The sequence below is a fragment of the Salvelinus namaycush genome, chromosome 1 (genome assembly GCF_016432855.1).
Source record: "Salvelinus namaycush isolate Seneca chromosome 1, SaNama_1.0, whole genome shotgun sequence".
Classification (NCBI taxonomy): domain Eukaryota; kingdom Metazoa; phylum Chordata; class Actinopteri; order Salmoniformes; family Salmonidae; genus Salvelinus; species Salvelinus namaycush.
The window spans coordinates 18768397-18790811 of NC_052307.1; the positions used below are offsets into that span (position 1 = coordinate 18768397).

At 41.4% G+C, this 22415-nt stretch overlaps 1 protein-coding gene across 1 annotated transcript in view; it reads right to left on the minus strand.

Moving 5' to 3' along the window:
- Positions 1–22415, minus strand: part of jak2b (Janus kinase 2b) — a 50778-nt gene that overhangs the window by 22551 nt on the left and 5812 nt on the right. Inside the window, exons 3-4 of the mRNA XM_039005469.1 lie at positions 19378–19501; positions 19140–19257 (exon numbers count right to left, since the gene is read on the minus strand). Coding sequence (XP_038861397.1) covers positions 19140–19257; positions 19378–19501 — 242 coding nt within the window. The remainder of the gene's footprint in view (positions 1–19139; positions 19258–19377; positions 19502–22415) is intronic.

Below are 22415 nucleotides of genomic sequence, written 5' to 3' on the forward strand. Positions count from 1 at the left end.
GATCCCTCTCACCCGCAGAGGGGAGGAGGGATTGGTGTGGGGGTTTTATGACACCTCACGCCAATCTTATGCAGCAGACGACTCCTTTTGGTCTCTAATATTGGGATTGGAATGTCCCTTTGTCTCCAGAAGATTTTGCCGCCCAGAAACTCTAACATCCAAAAGTGAACACAGGGACAATATTTCTAACATCCGGATGTGGGGAATGATGAGACGGGAAATGGTCTATTTTGTGTTGTCATTAAATATGGTATAAAAATAACAAAAATATTGTAACTTGAAGAGTTTTCACATTGTGTATGTCAGGTTAAATCCTTTACGTCGTGTAGGAAATATCAAGGATGAAGAGAATATTGTTGTTAAGATAGGAATGTGATTTTAGTTTTCTAACAAGATCATAGCTTGGATGATACTTTGCCCAGTAATTAGCCACACCCGAGGGAGCTCAGAGAGCGTGTCAGCATGACGGAAACACCCCCTTTTTACCTGAGTGTATAAAGGGTGAGTTGAGAATGAACATATCAGACAAGGACTCAAGCTGTAGCTTAGGTCTACTTTGGTCACAACCCTGAAAATCAACACGAGGTGAAGACGACAAAGTAGCCTCCCTAACAATCGATGTTACGGCTGAGTAGCTGTTCTAAGTATCTAAGAAAGTTAATTTAATTAGGATCATCCTGTTACTCTCTTCGAATCATCGTCAAATACACTGCTCTCATCGACACAGCTGATTAGCTGTCTTCAGAGGACCCCCCCTTCCGGGAAGTGAAAGTAAACACCACCCTGTTAGCCTGCTTCAGACTACAGGACAAGGACATTGTGACCTCGTGGACAATCAGAGCCTTACGCTTGGGAGGATGCCCATCGGAGCCCTTTCCACAAAGGCCTGAGCCAACAGAGAGAAACGACGAAGGAAGACATTCAAACACGTAAATGCATTCATTATTTCTTTCCCAAACGGGCGGCGGTTCGGAGCAAAGTATTACTGTGAGCGTAGTTACAAGTGTATAAGTGTTGCCTCTCTTTCTCTGTCCCCTCTACTTCTCTCTCTTCTGATAAACAAGCAGTCATGTTGTCGTTAGTCTACTAGGGACCCGTTTTCATCGTATTAAGTTTCTAATCAATAACCTATACTGTGTGTGTGTGTGTGTGTGTGTGTGTGTGTGTGTGTGTGTGTGTATCCCGTGTTATCATTTAGTTAGTAAATAAATAATTACATACATTTGTGTGGTACGGAATGATCAGTAAGACTCGGGTTTGTGCAGATACAAGGAGTATGCGACGTTCAAAATTATGAGACTGATATGAGGTAATGATTAATAAATTACTGTTATCGATAAATATCTTACATCATCTAGAGTTTAATTTGGGAGATGGTAACTCGTTAAACAACTTCTTCGGTGGTGCCCCAAATCCTAATGAGTTAGTTGTTACATGATTAATTTAATCAAGTAACAATTAAACCTAGTTAGTTGATTCGATACATACCAGTCATCAAATTAAATGAAAGTCACGTCAAAGTTATACAATATAATGCTATAAAGGCCAGATATTTTTATTTATTTAACCTTTATTTTGACAGGGAGTCAATGCTGAGACCAAGGTCTCTTTTCCAGATGAGCCCTGTGTAGCAGGGCCGTAGTTGATCCGTGACCCGTACACCCCCCACGGTTCGGCACCGCGGATCAATTGCAAATTTTAACCAACATAGTGTGAAACAGTTTTACTGCCGCTGTTACTTTTTAAAGTAATAATTCCCTAAATTTCAATGCAGTGAAAAGATAAAGGCAAGACAGATGTGTGCAATGTTTTACTCTGAAGCCTGAAGGATGATTTGATTATTTTTTTTAAATCAGTTGTGTGTGCTGTTCACGTGAACGGGGCATGTTGAATCCCAACGAATCAATCCTGGATGCTCGCGTTGCAAAAAGCAAAGAAGACTAAAGAGCAGTGACAGCCATGGCTAGCGGAGGAGCTGAAGAACTGGAAAGCCTCCCGCTTCATTTAAGTCTCATGTATGGGAGCATTTTGTCTTCCCTGTCAAATATGATGACAGAAGAATTGTGGTGGACAACACCATTACAGTGAGGAGCCATTGTGCTACAAGAAAGCCGTGTGATCATGGAAATACATTGAGCACGGCCACACATTTAAAGCGCCATCACTCTGGTGTGTCAGTGACGGGAGCCAACTCAAGAGACAACTTCTCACTGCGTAATTTAAGCAGCCCTTTGCTGCAGAATCAGACAGGGCTAAAGCCATCACCAAATCTATTGGGATGTTTATCTCTGTAGACATGAGGCCATACTCTGTTGTGGAAACAAAGGATTTAAAAATATGGTGAAAGTGCTTGAGCCACGCTACGAAATCCCCTCGCGCCCCCACTTCAGTATGAAGATCATGCCAGATCTTTATGAAGAGGAAAATATCAAAATTGTCGACAAATTATCCAAGGCATCCTCTGTTGCCCTAACCACAGACGGGTGGACCTCCAGGGCAACGGAAAGCTACGTGACTGTGACTGCTCACTACACCACAGAGGAGTGGGAGATGCGAAGTCCGGTGCTACAGACACGCCCCCTCTATGAGAGTCACACAGGCACAAATCCGGCGCAGGTACTGCCTGGAGCAGTAGCAGAGTGGAAGGTAGAGAGGCCCAATAGCAATATCCCAGTTACCACAGATAATGCCAAGAACCAAGTAAATGCAGTGATAGAAGCTGGACTGGAGCCACAGATAGCTTGCTTTGCACGTGATCAATTTAGCATCCCAAAGGGGAATCTCAGTGAACCAGGTGGACCGCCTCCTTGGGAGGATCAGGAAGCACAACAGCCGCTCATGTGCTTAAGACCAACCAAGAAATGCTACAGCTACCGACCCACAGCTCATACATGATGTCACAAGATGGAACTCCACTTATGACACGTTGGAGCACCATCTTGAGCAGCAGGCAGCTGTATACTCTGCACTGACAGACAAGACCCTGAAAAAAAATAAAGACATCGTCACCTTGTTTGATGACGTGAAAGTGGCAGAGGAGTTCCTCCAGGTGCTCAAACCCCTCAAAACGGTTAAAAGCCTATTGAGCGCTGAAACTGCACCGTCTGTATCCATGATCCTACCTCTGAAAACAAGGATTCTACAATCCATGGCCCCAAGTGAGGAAGACAGCACCATCACTAGAGATGTCAAGGCTGCCATTAGAGAGGACCTGAACCCCCAGATACCCCCCTAATGTACAGGACTATCTTCATAGAACTACTGCACTGGATCCAAGGTTAAAGTCCCTGACTCACCAAGACCCTGCCCTATGCCGGAGGACATACAGTGATCTCACCACTAAGATTGTGGTCACTGAATAGGTAAAAAAAATAAAAATAAGAGTGAATTACTTAAATAAATATAGTGCAGTCTAATCTTAGTCTATGCTATTGCTATTAGAATCATCCACTTTTGATTTGGAATAATAAGGGCTTTTATTAAATGTTATTGCCACAATTCTAGTTCTATGAAATATGGAAATAAATAGTTATAAATAGTTAGCAAGTGGCATTCCACTGGATCTTATCCACTGGCATGGTGGAAAAGCAATAAGTGTAAATACCCTCACATTGCCATGATGGCAAGATGCTACCTGGCTATGCCTGGCACTTCAGTTCCTAGCGAGAGGGTGTTCTCCACAGCAGGGGACATAGTGACTGCAAAGAGGTCTACCCTCTCCCCAGACAATGTAGACATCCTCATCTTTATGAAAAATTATTTGAAGTTATTAGCTCAGGTCTGCTTTGCTTTCTTTCTTTACTTTTTTTTAAATGATGTAGACACAGGCTATTGTTTCATTCACTATTGTTCAAAGGAAGAAGGTATCATGCCTCATATTACACTTTAATTTAACAATTGAGTATTGAATATTTTATTTAAACATTGAAAAGTTCCTTGCTTTAAGTGTTCTTTAAGTAATAAATGGAAAGCAAAGTTATATTTGTCTCCCCCTTTTTTTTGCTGATGCGAATAATTATCCAATCCGTGACTCAAAACCGTGATCCGATTCGAACTGTGAGGTTTGTGATCCGTTGCACCACTAAGCACCAAAATACACATCAAAATACAGAAAACACATTACAGCTATATTATATATTATATATATTATATTAGCTATATTTATTACACAATAAAATCCACAACAATACACGAAAAGCAAAACACAATCATAAAAACAGACACATTCTTCAGTAGAAAAGTTCCCCTAACAACCATCTGAAATGCACTAGAGGCACCAATTCCTCCCATTTTAAAGTGTATTGTAGATCATTCCACACATACGGTGCAAGGATATTAAAGGCTGATTTACCTATTTCTCAATACACTAAAGGAGTGAACGGGTTTGATAACTTGTCATTTTAAATCTTAACAGTTATGTAAGGTAAGTAGGAAGTTTGTGGAGCAGGGCTTTGTAAACAAAAAGAGCGTAATGATGTGATCTACGTGATTTCAAAGATGTCCAGCCAACCTTTTGGTAAAGAATACATATTGTAGTCATCCCTCTACAAAACAAAGCGACTGATAGGGAAGGCAACAGGTCGGTACAAGGCCACAAAGACACACAAATGGTAGAGAAGAATAAACATAAAACATTTAAATAACCCTGTATAATCTTGTCAACAAGCATGAAGGTACAATTCAAGTGATAAATAATTGTATTGGTAAAAAATGCATTTCCTCTCCTGTAAAAGGATAAGTCTTTGTTAGGCTTGACAAGACAGGTTTTATTTTACAAGTATGTAGAATTAGGAGGGATACCATCTTAGAGAGAGCACTTGTATCAACCACTGTATCTACTAACTACTTGTATGGTAATCTGTAAGATTGTTCAGTATCATGTGTTCGATAAGTGTCTACTTGACACAAGCTAGGCAAAAAATCTAAACCTAGATAAAGTGCTGTTGTATGGACTGAAATAACTGTGCCCTCCTGTCCACATCCCCTCCATGGCCATTCTTCAGTCATAGAAATAGCTTACACTACCGGTCAAAAGTTTTAGATCACTTAGTCATTCAAAGGTTTTCTTTATATTTACTATTTTCTACATTGTAGAATAATAGTGAAGACATCAAAACTATGAAATAACATATGGAATCATGTAGTAACAAAAAAAGTGGTAAACAAATCAAAATATATTTTAGATTTGAGATTCTTCAAATAGCCACCCTTTGCCTTGACAGCTTTGCACACTCTTGGCATTCTCTCAACCAGCTTCACCTGGAATGCTTTTCTAACAGTCTTGAAGGAGTTCCCACATATGCTAAGCACTTGTTGGCTGCTTTTCCTTCACTCTGCGGTCCGACTCATCCCAAACCATCTCAAGTTTGGTTGAGGTCGGGGGATTGTGCAGGCAAGATCATCTGCTACAGTATTCCATCACACAGGAGTGTTGGGTCATTGTCCTGTTGAAAAACAAATGATAGTCCCACTAAGCGCAAACCAGATGGGATGGCGTATCGCTGCAGAATGCAGTGGTATCCATGCTGTGGTATCCATGCTGGTTAAGTATGCATTGAATTATAAATAAAATCACTGACAGTGTCACCAGCAAAGCAGCCCACACCATAAAACCTCCTCTATGCTTTACGGTTGGAAATACACATGCGGCGATCATTCGTTCACCCACACAGAGTCTCACAAAGACACGGCGGTTGGAACCAAAAATCTCCAATTTGGACTCGTCAGACCAAAGGACAGATTTCCACCCGTCTAATGTCCATTGCTCGTCTTTCTTGGCCCAAGCAAGTCTCTTCTTCTTATTGGTGTCTTTTAGTAGTGGTTCCTTTGCAGCAATTCAACCATGAAGGCCTGATTCACACAGTCTTCTATGAACAGTTGATGTTGAGATGTGTATGTTACTTGAACTCTGTGAAGCATTTATTTGGGCTGCAATTTCTGAGGCTGGTAACTCTAATGAACGTACCCTCTCTTCTTTTCCTGTGGCGCTCCTCATGAGAGCCAGTTTCATCTTAGCGCTTGATGGTTTTTGCGACTGCACTTGAAGAAACGTTCAAAGATCTTGAAATGTTCCGTATTGACTGACCTTCATGTCTTAAAGTAATAATGACTGTCATTTCTCTTTGCTTATTTGAGCTGTTCTTGCCATTATGTGGACTTGGTGTTTTACCAAATAGGGCTTTCTTCTGTATACCACCCCTACCTTGTCACAACACAAATTATTGGCTCAAATGCATTTAGAAGGAAAGCGATTCCACAAATGTACTTTTAAGAAGGCACACCTGTTAATTGAAATGCATTCCAGGTGACTACCTCATGAAGCTGGATGAGAGAATGCCAAGTGTGCAAAGCTGTCATCAAGGCTGATAGCTTTCGATTTCTGAACTTTAAATGTTATTAATCATTAGTTATAGTAGAGACCTGAGGGGTGCCATAGCCGAGGGGCTACACCAGAGGTTAATGGTTATCTGTAGGGGGAAGGTATATGGTGGGTGCAATTAAGCTTGGCATATACTGAGTGTAGGGAAAGCGATCACGTGGCAGGCACTGATAAAGGGAGAGAGCAATGGATTAGTGATGAAGGGGGTCAAGGTCAGGTCAGGTCACGTTAAGGGAGAAAGAACAGTTTACGGCCCGTGTCACTTAGTTTCCACCCAAGCAATAAAGATACAATATTTGATCAGATGTGTAGGAGACTCAGCATAGGAGAAAGAGTTAAATATCATTGCTTGTGTGAATATGTCTTGGTCGATTCAGCTGTTCAATCCTTTGGGAAGAATAAACTTGGTTTAACTTCTTATGGCTGGGGGCAGTATTGAGTAGCTTGGATGAATAAGGTGCCCAGAGTAAACTGCCTGCTACTCAGGCCCAGAGACTAAGATATGCATATTATTAGTAGATTTGGATAGAAAACACTCTGAAGTTTCTAAAACTGTTTGAATGGTGTCTGTGAGCATAACAGAACTCATATGGCAGGCAAAAACCTGAGAAAAAATCCAACCAGGAAGTGGGCAATCTGAGGTGTGTAGGTTTGCCTATCCAATATACAGTGTCTATGGGGTCATATTGCACTTCCTAAGGCTTCCACTAGATGTCAACAGTCTTTAGAACATTGTTTCAGGCTTCTACTGTGAAGGATGAGGGAATGAGAGCTGTTTCAACCAGGTGTCTGGCAGAGTGCCATGAGCTCACTCAGGCGTGCCCCCGTGAGAGGTAGCTGCGTTCCTTTTCGTTTCTAAAGACAAAGGAATTCTCCGGTTGAAACATTATTGAAGATTTATGTTAAAAACATCCTAAAGATTGATTCTATACATCGTTTGACATGTTTCTACGAACTGTAATGGAATTTTTTTACTTTTCATCTGGCCTGCGCGTCATGAATTTGGATTTTTGAACTAAACGCGCGAACAAAAGGGAGGTAATTTGGACATAAATTATGGACTTCATCGAACAAAACAAACATTTATTGTGGAACTGGGATTCCTGGGAGTGCATTCTGATGAAGATCATCAAAGGTAAGTGAAAATTTATAATGCTATTTCTGACTTCTGTTGACTCCACAACATGGCGTGTACCTGTATGGCTTGTTTTTGTGTCTGAGCGCCGTACTCAGATTATTGCATGGTGTGCTTTTTCCGTAAAGTTATTTTGAAATTTGACACAGCGGTTGCATTAAGGAGAAGTTTATCTAAAGTTCCATGTATAACACTTGTATCTTTTAGCAATGTATTTATGTAAATTGATGTGGCTCTCTGCAAAATCACCGGATGTTTTGGAGGCAAAACATTACTGAACATAACGCACCAATGTAAACTAAGATTTTTGGATATAAATATGAACTTTATCGAACAAAACATACATGTATTGTGTAACATGAAGTCCTATGAGTGGCATCTGATGAAGATCATCATAGGTTAGTGATTCATTTTCTCTATTTCTGCTTTTTGTGACTCCTCTCTTTGGCTGGAAAAATGGCTGTGTTTTTCTGTGACTAGGTGCTGACCTAACAATCGTTTGGTGTGCTTTCGTTGTAAAGCCTTTTTGAAATCGGACACGGTGGCTGGATTTACAACAAGTTTATCTTTAAAATGGTGTAAAATACTTGTATGTTTGAGGAATTTTAATTATGGGATTTCTGTTGTTTTTTAATTTGGCGCCCTGCAATTTCACTGGCTGTTGTTGAGGTGGGACGCTAGCGTCCCGAATATCCCAGAGAGGTTAACTTCTTATGGCTGCAGGGGCCGTATTGAGTAGCTTGGATGAAAGGTGCCCAGAGTAAACAGCCTGCTCCTCAGTCATAGTTGCTAATATATGCATATTATTATTAGTATTGGATAGAAAACACTCTGAAGTTTCTAAAACTGTTTGAATTATGTCTGTGAGTATAACAGAACTCATATGGCAGGCAAAAACATGAGAAAAAATCCAACCAGGAAGTGGGAAATCTGAGGTTTGTCGTTTTTCAACTCATTCCCTATTGGAGATAGTGGGATATGGGTCATGTTGCACTTCCTAAGGCTTCCACTAGATGTCAACAGTCTATAGAACCTTGTCTGATGCTTCTACTGTGAAGTGGGGCCGAATGAGAGGGGAACGAGTCAGAGGTCTGGCAGAATGCGTTGAGCTCGTGACGCTCGTTCATGTGAGAGTGAGCTCTGTTCCATTTGCTTTTCTGAAGACAAAGGATTTCTCCGGTTGGAACATTATTGAAGATTTATGTTAAAAACATCCTAAAGATGGATTCTATACATTGTTTGACATGTTTCTACGGACTGTAACGGAACTTTTTGACATTTCGTCTGCTCCTAGTGAACGCGCTTTGTGACTTTGGATTTGTTTACAAAACGTGCTAACAAAAGTAGCTATTTGGACATATATGATGGACATTATCGAACAAAACAAACATTTATTGTGGAACTGGGATTCTTGGGAGTGCATTCTGATGAAGATCATCAAAGGTAAGTGAATGTTTATAATGTTATTTCTGACTTCTGTTGACTGCACAATATGGCAGATATCTTTTAGTCTTGATTGGGCTCTGAGCGCCGTACTCAGATTATTGCATGGTTTGCTTTTATTTTATTTTATCTGACACAGAGGTTGCATTAAGGAGAAGTGGATCTAAAATTCCATGTATAACACTTGTATCTTTGATCAACGTTTATTATGAGTATTTCTGGAAATTGATGTGGCTATCTGCAAAATCACCGGATGTTTTTGGAACTACTGAACATAACGCGCCAATGTATACTGAGATTTTTTTATATAAATATGAACTTTACCGAACAAAACATACATGTATTGTGTAACATGAAGTCCTAGGAGTGTCATCTGATGAAGATCAAAGGTTACTGATTAATTTTCTCTATTTCTGCTTTTTGTGACTCCTCTCTTTGGCTGGAAAAATGGCTGTGTTTTTCTGTGACTTGGCGGTGACCTAACATAATCGTTTGTGGTGCTTTCGCTGTGAAGCCTTTTTGAAAATCGGACACTGTGGTGGGATTAACAACAAGATTACCTTTAAAATGGTATAGGATACTTGCATGTTTGAGGAATTTTAATTATGAGATTTCTGTTTGAATTTGGCGCCCTGCACTTTCACTGGCTGTTGTCATATCGATCCCGTTAACAGGATCACAGCCATAAGAAGTTTTAAGAAACATGTGACTCAGAGTTTTGTTTGGATACTCTTCCAACGCCACTAATCTCTCCACCACTCACTGAAGCTGGAGACTCATCTCTCCCTCACTAACTTTAAGCATCAGCTGTCAGAGCAGCTTACAGATCATTGCACCTCTACATAGCCCATCTGTAAATAGCCCACCCAACTGCCTCATCCACATATTGTTTTGTTTTTTTGCTCCTTTGCACCCCAGTATCTCTACTTGCACATTCATCTTCTGCACATCTATCACTCCAGTGTTTAATTGCTAAATTGTAATTATTTCACGACTACGGCCTATTTATTGCCTTACCTCCCTAATCTTACCTCATTTGCACACACTGTATATAGACTTCTCTATTGTGTTATTGACTGTACGTTTGTTTATTCCATGTGTAACTCTGTGTTGTTGTTTGTGTCGCACTGCTTTGCTTTATATTGGCCAGGTCGCAGTTGTAAATGACAACTTGTTCTCAACTGGCCTACCTGGTTAAATAAATTTAAAAAATAAAACAATTCTGAAGGCTAGTAAACACTTGACATACCTCCCAGAAGATTGGGACCGAGTGACGGTAAACGGAAAGTGTCAGAAGTTGGCTGCTTATCAACCGTTGGGACCCAAAGTCTACACCGTAACAAGGGTGTTCACAAACGGGTGGGGTGTAGATTGGCCTTGGAATGAGCGAAGTGTACCTAACTTGAGCACAGGAAAGTATTATCCACAGGCGCCAACTGTAGCAGAACACAGGTCATTGGAGATGTTGGTGGCTAGGGACCAGAGTATGAACTGGGAGACAGATAGGGAATATCTGAAAGGTTCAGTCCTTGACTTATCAGTAAACCACGAAGACAATAGGAAAGCAGGAGACAGATTCCGGGCAATAGCTATTCTCACGGCAGTCGCTGTAGGGACAGTCAATGAAGGGGCAGTACTAGTAGCGAAGGAAGCTATATTAACATCATGGAACTGGACTATGACGCAAATGAGGGGAATAGTGAGATATGCGTCAGGAGCAGTGTTAGTAATAGCAGGGGTTACTTTGGTGATATTGTTGGGATATCATGTGCTGAGGGCATTGATGTTAAAACTACGATACAGTGTTGAGTTACCTCAAGATGAGGTCAAACTGATTAAGGCTACCGCACGTATATATCGGGTGGCTATGGAGGAAGATGATGAGGAGCAAAGTGAGAATGACATGGCTTGGGAACACCTCTTAGATCCTGTAGTCTGACGGGGAAGACTGGGCGAAAGCATGAGGCTTTTTAGGGCTTTCATTTTTGCGAAGAGAGTGGGAATTGTCATGTTATCAAACTTTGGGTTGTCATGCATATATAACTGTGCAAATCTTAACACATTATTAATGTTGTTATGTTTTGTGTTTCTTTTTGTTTTTCAAGTCTTGTGCTATCACTCTTTTAGGAACCAGAAGGAGAAATGAAAGGAGTCAACGGCTCCAGCTGACATGTTATTATCAGTGTTCTGTGAGAAATGGAAATAAGATTGGGTATGGTGTGATCATAGAACAGAGGCCATAAGTCTCTGAGTTTGTAAACCTCACTGTGAATGTTAATCATATATATATTGTTCATGTTTTATTATCATTGTTTGTCCATTTATAACTCATTTCCAAGTTTATGTAATGTTGAACAGTATGTCGTCAAATGTTCAAAAAGGGGGACTGAAGGGTTTGGATTTCTGAACTTTAAATGTTAATCATTAGTTATAATAGAGATCTGAGGGGTGCCATAGCCGAGGGGCTACACCAAAGGTTAATGGTTATCTGTAGGGGGAAGATATATGGTGGGTGCAATTAAGCTTGGCATATACTGAGTGTAGGGAAAGCGATCACGTGGCAGGCACTGATAAGGGGAGAGAGCCATGGATTAGTGCTGAAGGGGGTCAAGGTCAGGTCAGGTCACATTAAGGGAGAAAAAGTTTATGGCCCCTATCACTTAGTTTCCTGCCAAGCAATAAAGATACAATGTTTGTTCAGATGTGTAGGAGGAGACTCAGTATAGGAGAAAGAGTTAAATATCAGTGTTTGTGTGAATATGTCTATGTCGATTCAGAAGTTCGATCCTTTGGGAAGAATAAACTTGGTTTAAGCTTTCACAGTGTCTGTCGAGTTCTTACTCTTAATAATTAAAACCTAACACTTTTTTGGTTACTACAAGATTCCATATGTGTTATTTCATAGTTTTGATGTACTCACTATTATTCTACAATGTAGAAAATAGTAAAAATAAAGAAAAACCCTTGAATGAGTAGGTGTTCTAAAACTTTTGACCAGTAGTGTATATTTCTACAGGCCCAGAGGCCTCATTTATAAACGCTGAGTACAGACAAAATATGCCACAAAACTTGCGTGCACCAGTTTTCACTGAAAAGTTGGAGACGTAAGAATGTGCTAGGTAAAAATATGTCGCTCTGCAAATGAGCAAGGCAGTCAACCCACTGTTCCCTTGGCGCCGAAGACGTGGATGTCGATTAAGGCAGCCCCCCGCACCTCTCTGATTCAGAGGGGTTGGGTTAAATGCGGAAGACATTTCAGTTGAAGGCATTCAGTCGTACAACTGACTAGGTATCCCCCTTATCCTCCCGCAAACTTTAGACCATGCCAACGCACAGCAGCTTAGTATTAGCCTTTTGAAAATATATGATGATTTATTAATATTAAAAAATCAGGTAGCTAAATATAATAACAAGATGCAATCATTTGCCGTTAGTGAAAAGAGCGAAAATCGATTTAGGCCTATTTTATCTGTGCATTCTAAAATAATTAGAAATAGGCATATATTTCGGATTATTTATTTCATTTCCATTATCATTGCAGAATAAGTTCCTCACCTTTTCTGACTGGGATGGTTTCATAGGGTACTTGCGAAATAGCCTATAGGCCTACAACCAGTTAGGATAGGCAACCATTAATTCCATCAATCATTTAATTGGAGACACTTCAGGAAAAAAATAAAACAATGTCCTCTCACTGTCAACCTCGTTTATTTTCAGAAAACCTAACATGTGTAAATAGTTGTATGAACATAACAAGATTCAACAACTGATACATAAACTGAACAAGTTCCACAGACATGTGACTAACAGAAATTGAATAATGTGTCCCTGAACAAAGGGGGGGGGGGGGGGGGGGGGGTAAAATCAAAAGTAACAGTCAGTATCTGGGGTGGCCACCAGCTGCATGAAGTACTGCAGTGCATCTCCTCCTCATGGACTACACCAGATTTGCCAGTTCTTGCTGTGAGATGTTACCCCACTCTTCCACCAAAGCACCTACAAGTTCCCGGACATTTCTGGGGGGAATGGCCCTAGCCCTCACCCTCCGATCCAATAGGTCCCAGACGTGCTCAATGGGATTGAGATCCGGGCTCGTTGATGGCCATGGCAGAACACTGACATTCCTGACTTGCAGGAAATCACGCACAGAACGAGCAGTATGGCTGGTGGCATTGTCATGCTGGAGGTTCATGTCAGGATGAGCCTACAGGAAGGGTACCACATGAGGAGGATGTCTTCCCTGTAACGCACAGCGTTGAGACTGCATGCAATGACAACAAGCTCAGTCCGATGATGCTGTGACACACCACCTCAGAACATGACGGACCCTCCACCTCCAAATCGATCCCGCTCCAGAGTACAGGCCTCGGTGTAACCATCATTGCGTCGGCGATAAACGCAAATCCAACCAACACCCCTGGTGAGACAAAACCGCGACTCGTCAGTGAAGACACCTTTTTGCCAGTCCTGTCTGGTCCAGCAACGGTGGGTTTGTGCCCATAGGCGATGTTGTTGCCGTTGATGTCTGGTGAGGACCTGCCTTACAACAGGCCTACAAGCCCTCAGTCCAGCCTCTCTCAGCCTATTGCGTGCAGTCTGAGCACGGATGGAGGGATTGTGCATTCCTGGTGTAACTCGGGCAGCTTTTACTGCCATCCTGTACCTGTCCCGCAGGTGTGATGTTCGGATGTACCGATCCTGTGCAGGGGTTGTTACACGTGGTCTGCCACTGCGAGGACGGTCAGCTGTCCATCCTGTCTCCCTGTAGCGCTGTCTTAGGCTTCTCACAGTACGGACATAGCAATTTATTGCCCTGGCCACATCTGCAGTCCGCATGCCTCCTTGCAGCATGCCTAAGGCACGTTCACGCAGATGAGCAGGGACCCTGGGCATCTTTCTTTGTGTTTTTCAGAGTCAGTATATAGGCCTCTTTAGTGTCCTAAGTTTTCATAACTGTGACCTTAATTGCCTACCGTCTGTAAGCTGTTAGTGACTTAACGACCGTTCCACGGGTGCATGTTCATTAATTGTTTATGGTTCATTGAACAAGCATGGGAAAAAGTGTTTAAACCCTTTACAATGAAGATCTGTTAAGTTATTTGGATTTTTACGAATTATCTTTGAAAGACAGGGTCCTGAAAAAGGGACATTTCTTTTTATGCTGAGTTTATTTTGTACAGGGTAAAATGGATCTTGAAGAAGGCTATCACTCCATTTTGCAATGCCATGCCATACCCTGTAGACTGCATTTAATTGAAGCCAATTTCCTCCTACAACAGGACAATGACCCAAAGCACAGCTCCAAACTATGCAAGAACGATTTAGAGAAGAAGCAGTCAGCTGGTATTCTGTCTATAATGGAGTAGCCAGCACAGCCACTGGATCTCAACCCTATTGAGCTGTTGTGGGAGCAGCTTGACCGTAAGAAGTGCCCATCAAGCCAATCCAACTTGTGGGAGGTGCTTCAGGAAGCATGGAGTGAAATCCCTTCAGATTACCTTGACAACTAGAATGCCAAAGGTCTGCAAGGCTGTAATTGCTGCAAATGGTTGATTCTTTGACGAAAGCAATGTTGAAGGACACAATTATTATTTAAATTAAAATTCATTATTTATAACCTTATAAACGCCTTGACCATATTTCCTATTCATTTTGCAACTCATTTCATGTATGTTTTCATGGAAAACAAGGACATTTCTAAGTGACCCCAAACTTTTGAATGGTAGTGTATCTCATAACCATTGCAGAATAAATTCCTCACCTTTTCTGTCCATGATGAGTTAATAATCCCGAAGTAGCCATACAACAACTGACAATGCACATCTCATTTAATTGAGCCTATTAGATAGATGCATAGAGCAAAAACTTGGCCTGACAGGGAGCATGGCTTATAACATCCAGTATCAATTAACAGATGAACAGACAGTTGATATACAGGTGATATTTTGCATTGAAGTGTGTAGGCTGCCACTGTAAGTAGGCCTACTGTAGTTTACAATGTTTCAGAATTGGCGGGCAGTTCAGCATATTTAGGTTCGAGAAAAAGTGAATGCAAAACATTATTGAAATCAAACTATCTGTTTACAGGTCCACAAGAATTTGCAATTGTTTTTGCCTTTCATATACAGCAAATGTCACTGCAGAAGAAAACATTCTGCCAACACCTCTAAAAGACATCTCATCAAGTTCACCATTACTAGGCTATTTCCTTTACCGTCTTGCCCTAATTTCAATACTTCCAAAGTATACAGCAAATAAGGGCGTTATTGTCACCATAAATGTTGAATGATGGGCATTTTTCAGGCGGAGTTATAATGCTCCTTCATGTGCGTAGTTTTATGACAGGTCTAATTTATAGCGGGAAACATGCATATGTATGGTGTGCGCCAAACATATGAATCTCAATATTTCTGTGCGTGTGCAGTCTTTTCAGAAATGCAGCATGCAGATATTTAGTGTTAAATTTACCCAACGGTTATAAATGAGGCCCCAGAGCACTGTGTCACTGAAGCAGATTTCCAGGTTATAAATCCATATAATCCTGAGAGTTCAGCCCCAGTCATATCGCAGTCTCAAGAAACCTGGGTTCACCTCTCCTCTTTTCCATCGAGGCACATGGGAAGATGCATTGGAGAATCTTCAATCTAATTTGACCCCAAACCTAAAATTAGCTTGGCAAATTTAAGGTGTTAGTCGGTTTATCTCAATGTTAAATCCTCTTAAAAATTAACTATTTATTAAATTGTGGCTTAATAGATAATTAATGTTTTACAGAATGGGTGGACAGTATGGGCACCTCTAAATGTATTCACTGACTGGACAAATTATATCAAGCACTAAAGAAAAGAACAAACAGATCAGGCTACATGAAAAGATGGGAAAATAAATAAAAAAATAGCTTTGTGTATGTGTGATCATTTTGAAATGGTCTCTAATAAGAAAAGACACAAATCTATAGATTAGAGTAAATCTGTATCATCAGCGATTAAAATAGTCTCCCTCTCTACTTCCGTGATAAAGACACGTTCCAATCCGCACTAAACCATACACTGTTCGACGTCATTCAACTGTAAACATCCCAAACAAAAATATTGATGGCCAAACACGCATCGCCCATCAGCAATGTCAGGCGGGTGTAGAAATTCTTCATTTATCATGCAACTTCCATAATAGGGGGCCCTTATCAAACGCAGTTGGAAGGTGCTCACATTCCACGGCTGATGTCTCGATATATACAGTGCATTTGGAAAGTATTCAGACCCCTTGACTTTTTCCACATTTTGTTACGTTACAGCCCTTTTCTAAAATGGATGAAACTGTTTCCCCCCCCCTCAATCTTCACACAACACTCTATAATGACAAAGAATACACAGGTAGCACTTTTGTTTGTGCAAAAAAAACAGAAATATCACATTTACATATGTATTCAGACATTTCACTCAGTATTTTGTTAAAGCACCTTTGGCAGCAATTACAGCCTCGAGTCATCTTGGGTGTAACGCTACAAGCTTGCCGCACCTGTATTTGGGGAGTTACTCCCATTCCTCTCAGCAGATCCTCCCAAGCTCTGTCAGGTTGGATGGGAGCGTCACTGCACAGCTATTTTTAGGTCTCTCCAGAGATGTTTGATCCGGTTCAAGACCGAGTTCTGGCTGGGTCACTCAAGGACATTCAGAGACTTGTCTCGAAGCCACTCCTGCGTTGTCTTGGCTGTTTGCTTAGTGTCGTTGTCCTGTTGGAAGAAGAACCTGGAGCAGGTTTTCATCAAGGTTCTCTCTGTACTTTGTTCCATTCATCTTTCCCTTGATCCTGACTAGTCTCCCAGTCCCTGCCACTGAAAAACATCCTTACAGCATAAAGCTGCCACCACCATGCTTCACCGTAGGGATGGTGCCAGGTTTCCTCCAGATGTGATGCTTGGCATTCAGGCCAGAGTTCAATATTGGTTTCATCAGACCAGAGAATCTTGGTTCTCATAGTCTGAGCATCCTTTAGATGTCTTTTGGCAAACTCCAAGCTGTCATGTGCCTTTGACTGAGGAGTGGTTTCCGTCTGGCCATTCTACCATAAAGGCCTGATTGGTGGAGTGCTGCAGAGATGGTTGTCCTTCTGGAAGGTTCCTCCATCTCCACAGAGGAACTCTGTCAGAGTGACCATTGGGTTCTTGGTCACCTCCCTGACCAAGGCCCTTCTCCCCCAACTGCTCCGTTTGGCCAGTGGCCAGCTCTAGGAAGTGTCTTGGTGGTTTCAAACTTCTCCCATTTAAGAATGATGGAGGCCACTGTGTTCTTGGGGACCTTCAATGCTGTAGACATTTTTTGGTACCCTTTCCCTGATCTGTTCCGCAACACAATCCTGTCTCAGATCTCTATGGATAATTCCTTCGACCTCATGGCTTGGTATTTTCTCTGACATGCACTGTCAACTGTGGGACCTTACATAGACAGGTGTGTGCCTTTCCAAATCATGTCCAATCAGTTGAATTTCCACAGGTGGACTCCAATCAAGTTGTAGAAACATCTCAAGGATGATCAATGGAAACAGGATGCACCTGAGCTCAATTTCGAGTCTCCTATCAAAGCGTCTGAATAATTAAGATAAGGTATTTGTTTTTTATTTTTAAAACATTTGCAAAAATTTATAAAAACCTGGTTTTGCTTTGTCATTATGGGGTATTGTGTATAGATTGATGAGGGGGGAAATTATGTAATACATTTTAGAATAAGGCTGTTCAATTATTTTATATTTATTTCACCTTTATTTAACCAGGTAGGCCAGTTGAGAACAAATCCTCATTTACAACTGCGACCTGGCCAAGATAAAGCAAAGCAGTGCGACACAAACAATACAGAGTTACACATGGAATAAACAAACGTACAGTCAGTAATACAATAGAAAAATCTATATACAGTGTGTGCAAATGAAGTAAGACTAGAGAGGTAAACCAATAAATAGACCATAGTGGCGAAACAATAACAACTCAGCAATTAAACACTGAAGTGATAGATGAGCAGAAGACGAATGTGCAAGTAGAGATACTGGGGTGCAAAGGAGCAAAAAATAAACAACAATATGGGGATGAGGTAGTTGGGTGGGCTATTTACAGATGGGCTATGTACAGGTGCAATGATCTGTAAGCTGCTCTGACAGCTGATGCTTAAAGTTAGTGAGGGAGATATGAGTCTCCAGCTTCAGTGATTTTTGCAATTCGTTCCAGCCATTGGCAGCAGAGAACTGGAAGGAAATATTCGAAGTCAGAACCGTCCAGAGTAGCGATGCGAGACGGGCGGGCAGGTGCAGGCAGCGATCGTTTGAAGAGCATACATTTAGTTTTACTTGCATTTAAGAGCAGTTGGAGGCCACGGAAGGAGAGTTATGGCACTGAAGCTCGTCTGGAGGTTAGTTAACACAGTGTCCAAAGAAGGGCCAGAAGTATACAGAATGGTGTCGTCTGCGTAGAGGTGGATCAGAGAATCACCAGCAGCAAGAGCGACATCATTGATGTATACAGAGAAAAGAGTCGGCCCGAGAATTGAACCCTGTGTCACCCCCCATAGAAACTGCCAGAGGTCCGGACAACAGGACCTCCAATTTGACACACTGAACTCTGTCACAGAAGTAGTTGGTGAACCAGGCGAGGCAGTCATTTGAGAAACCAAGGCTGTTGAGTCTGCCGCTAAGAATACGGTGATTTGACGGAGTCGAAAGCCTTGGCCAGGTCGATGAATACGGCTGCACAGTATTGTCTTTTATCGATGGCGGTTATGATATCGTTTAGGACCTTGAGCGTGGCTGAGGTGCACCCATGACCACCTCGGAAACCAGATTGCATAGCGGAGAAGGTACGGTGGGATTCGAATTGGTCGGTGATCTGTTTGTTAACGTTCCCCTGTTTGTTAACGAAAGCACGATACATACAGACAGTACAACAGTCTGACAGCAATACTGATACTTCCTCAAGGATATAGCTAGTCAATGTTCTTATCTCAGATACCGCTTGGCTACAGTAAATGTCAGCCAATCAACAACCATTGTTTTTTCACAGCATTATTGAAGGAAGAAGGCCACGTGCACCAATGGACAAACGTGTGCTTTAGTGATCAAATCTTAACAAACATCACAGTGAAGAGTGAGACAATTTGCTAGTTTGCTAGGTTCCGCATGTTACAGACTGACTCTTACCTGGGCAAAGAGGTATGCCATGACAAAGTCATCGAGGACAGGACTCTCGGAGCCCTTGGTGACTCCATACCGATATGCCCTCGTAGCCCCACTGCTGTACCAGCCAGGGAAATAGTACCTGAGAGACAGAGAGCGAGAGAGACAGACAGAGAGAGAAATTAATAGTGTATAATTAGAGAGCGTGAGATCTAGCGAACAAAAATGCAGAAACCATGAGCACAGAAAACACTACACATACCTTATTCTGAAGAACAAGTCTTCATTGGCATATTCATCTAGCTGGAAGACATGGTTCGGGGAGAACCACATGCCGTCTCTCTCTCTGAAGAGCCCAAACAGGCTGCAGTACAGAGGCGACACACCTAAAGAAGAGTGGAGACAGGGGATACATCATGAGATAGCATTCATTGCAGAACTGTCTACATAAATACAGTGCTTATGAAGCACTTCCACGGTACACATTTTTAGTGTCAATAACTAGGTTCCATCCAATTGGCGACAGAATTTCATGTGAATATTCTAAAATCGTCATTCAGAAAATATGCACATTTTCCCACCAGTGGTGCTTCCACCAGACAGACTTGTTGCGGATACCAATCAGTGTGTGAAGACCAATGGCTCCCTCAAATTTTTTCCCGGCACTGAGCAAATTTCAGGTCTGCTCTATGCAAAATTTTACATTGTGAAAATTCTGTGCAACTTCCAGCGTTTACTGCGAACACTGAGGCTGTACTCGCTTTAAGTTACCATTTTAATAGTGGCTATTTGATCATCATGTAGGCCTACCAGAGTTGCCTTCCATAAAAAACTATGGAAAATGCACCCCATAACATTTTAACATGGAAATAGCTGTTCTATCATTCAGCCTACAGTAGCAGCCAATGTGTGGTGTTCAATCTAGGTCTACATTTCATGACACTTTTGAAAAAAAAACATACAGGGCTTGACGGTTTATCCACTTGTCCTTCAGACAAGGAGGTGACTGGCAATGCTGTTGTTGTTTGATGCAAGACACCACTTTACAAAATAAAATGCATTATTATTGTCATACCATTATTACAGAGAATCAGAAAAATGATGCTACCCTCTGCCTATTGGCTACTTAGCCTCTCTCAAAATACAACACTGCCCCTTTAAGACAAAAAAAAGCTCTTTACCACTCTCCCTTTTCAAAGGTGTTTAGAAATGTACACGTTTTGTGCTCTTGTAGGAAGCGATCACTCCCCTTTTGCTGACTACAAATGATCTATAACTGGGCTAATAGCTCTCACTAACTAGTAAAGGATATGAACTAAATTTGCGCATGTGGCTAAATGCAGCTCTCGCTTTGCTCTCAAAACAAGCGCATCTACTCACGACCTCTCATGCTGTAAACACAATCCAGTTCCAAGTAAATGGCACAGATCTATATATGGCAATGGTCTATTTGCATAAAAGCTTACTGCAACTCTGATTGTTTATACCGCACCGGTCTGTGTAGAGTGTGTCAATGCAATAGAATCCTACTCCAATGCGTTCTGCCTGTATGTTGCATTGAAAGTGGCTAATATTGTGTTGATTCGATCACAATTGCCACATTAAAGGGAAACGTTGAGTGTTAACAGGGCAAACTCTAGAACTGTGGTCACCAACCTTTTCTGACTCAAGATCACTTTGAGTCAAAATGCAAGCAGAGATTTACCTCAGATTTTTTTTTTACATGACTTAAAAAACGTAAGCCTATGCAAAATTAACCAATTAAAAACAGTACTGTAGCAATGAGGTTTGTGCAGTAAGCTTTAGGCCCAACAATTAACACTGCATATTAGCTTTGCTTGAACTGCCCTGCCAATGCATTGTTGTTCGGGACATTTAAAAATATATATTTTACAAAATTTGAGGTAGGCTATATGATTACACCGGTACTAGATCTGTTGTTGTATTACTTGTGAGGCACAGCTCATTGAGCATACATTTAAATAATTAGCTTTTTATTTTACTGGGCTGAGGGTCCACCTCTCAACATCCCTCAGCTCTCCCTTTCCTCCACTGAAACTGACTAAAAAGGGACACCTTCTTCCAGCTGATGGCGAAACACGAGTTTTACTGCATTATTTCTGCCTCATGCCCAACTGCATGTTGTTACTCATATGAACAGAGAAAGTGAAATATTCCTCGATATTAAAAAATACCCAAGCCGCTAAAAATGTTGAATACAAAGTGTTGTAAGAACTTAAACATTTACTAACTCATAAAAACAGCAACACTTTTCTGTATTCGTTGACTGTCTCTCTCTAGTCATGGTTTTAAACGTTTTGTAATCTCACAGTATCAATTTTGCTGTAGCCTGTAACATTACTGTAGACACGGTAATCTGAGCTATCCAATTGGCCAACGGTAGACCTATAGTGTACTTGATTTGCTCTTTGGGCCCGCCGGGAAGAAAGAGTTTGTACCTTCAGATACATGAAATGGTTAAAAATTGCAACAGTTTGCCTACCCGGCACGCAGCACAGCTGAATCAGGTGCACATACCGCCAACTGCCCGAGACTAATACAAAAAAATAGAAACACAAGTCTTTATCGTTGGGTTTTTTACAGAAATGTTTGGCGATTGACTAGGAATGCATTGGATCAACCAGGCGATCGCAATCGACCGGTTGGTGACCACTGCTCTAGAAAGTTGAGAGAAATTCAATCTCAGTGCTTCTTCTCTCTGTGAGCTGATATTTCTTCAAGGGCAGTCTCGGGGCACGCGCGCAGTTTAGAGGGAACATTGGTGATGAAGTAGTGCACACAAAATTTAATTTTTTTGCTAAAAATCTAAAGTTAAGTGTTTCCATTGCATTTTTAACTCTACTGATAGTTTAGTCACAAAAACAGCTATGTTAAATAGCAAATTTGCCAACTCTGGTCTTCGCATGTGTGCTCACAGACACAGTGAGCGTAGGCTGTGCAGGTACTGGATAGGATGGTCTACATGATGAGATTACTATGGATAAGAGTGACAATATTTTATTTGTCAAACGGCAGTCAAGCATCGATCACCATGTCACCAGAAAAAGACCCTTGATATTTATTGGAAAGGAGCATCACGCTCATCACCGTGAACTTTCAACACCCTGTGAAGTTCTTCATAATTTATATAGCCTAATAAACTGCATGGTTTCCAATTTCGAGACGTAGTGGGAGGACCACACTAGAGGTCGACCGATTATGATTTTTCAACGCCGATACTGATTGGAGGACAAAAAAAACACGATACGGATTAATCTGATTATTTTTATAAATATATTT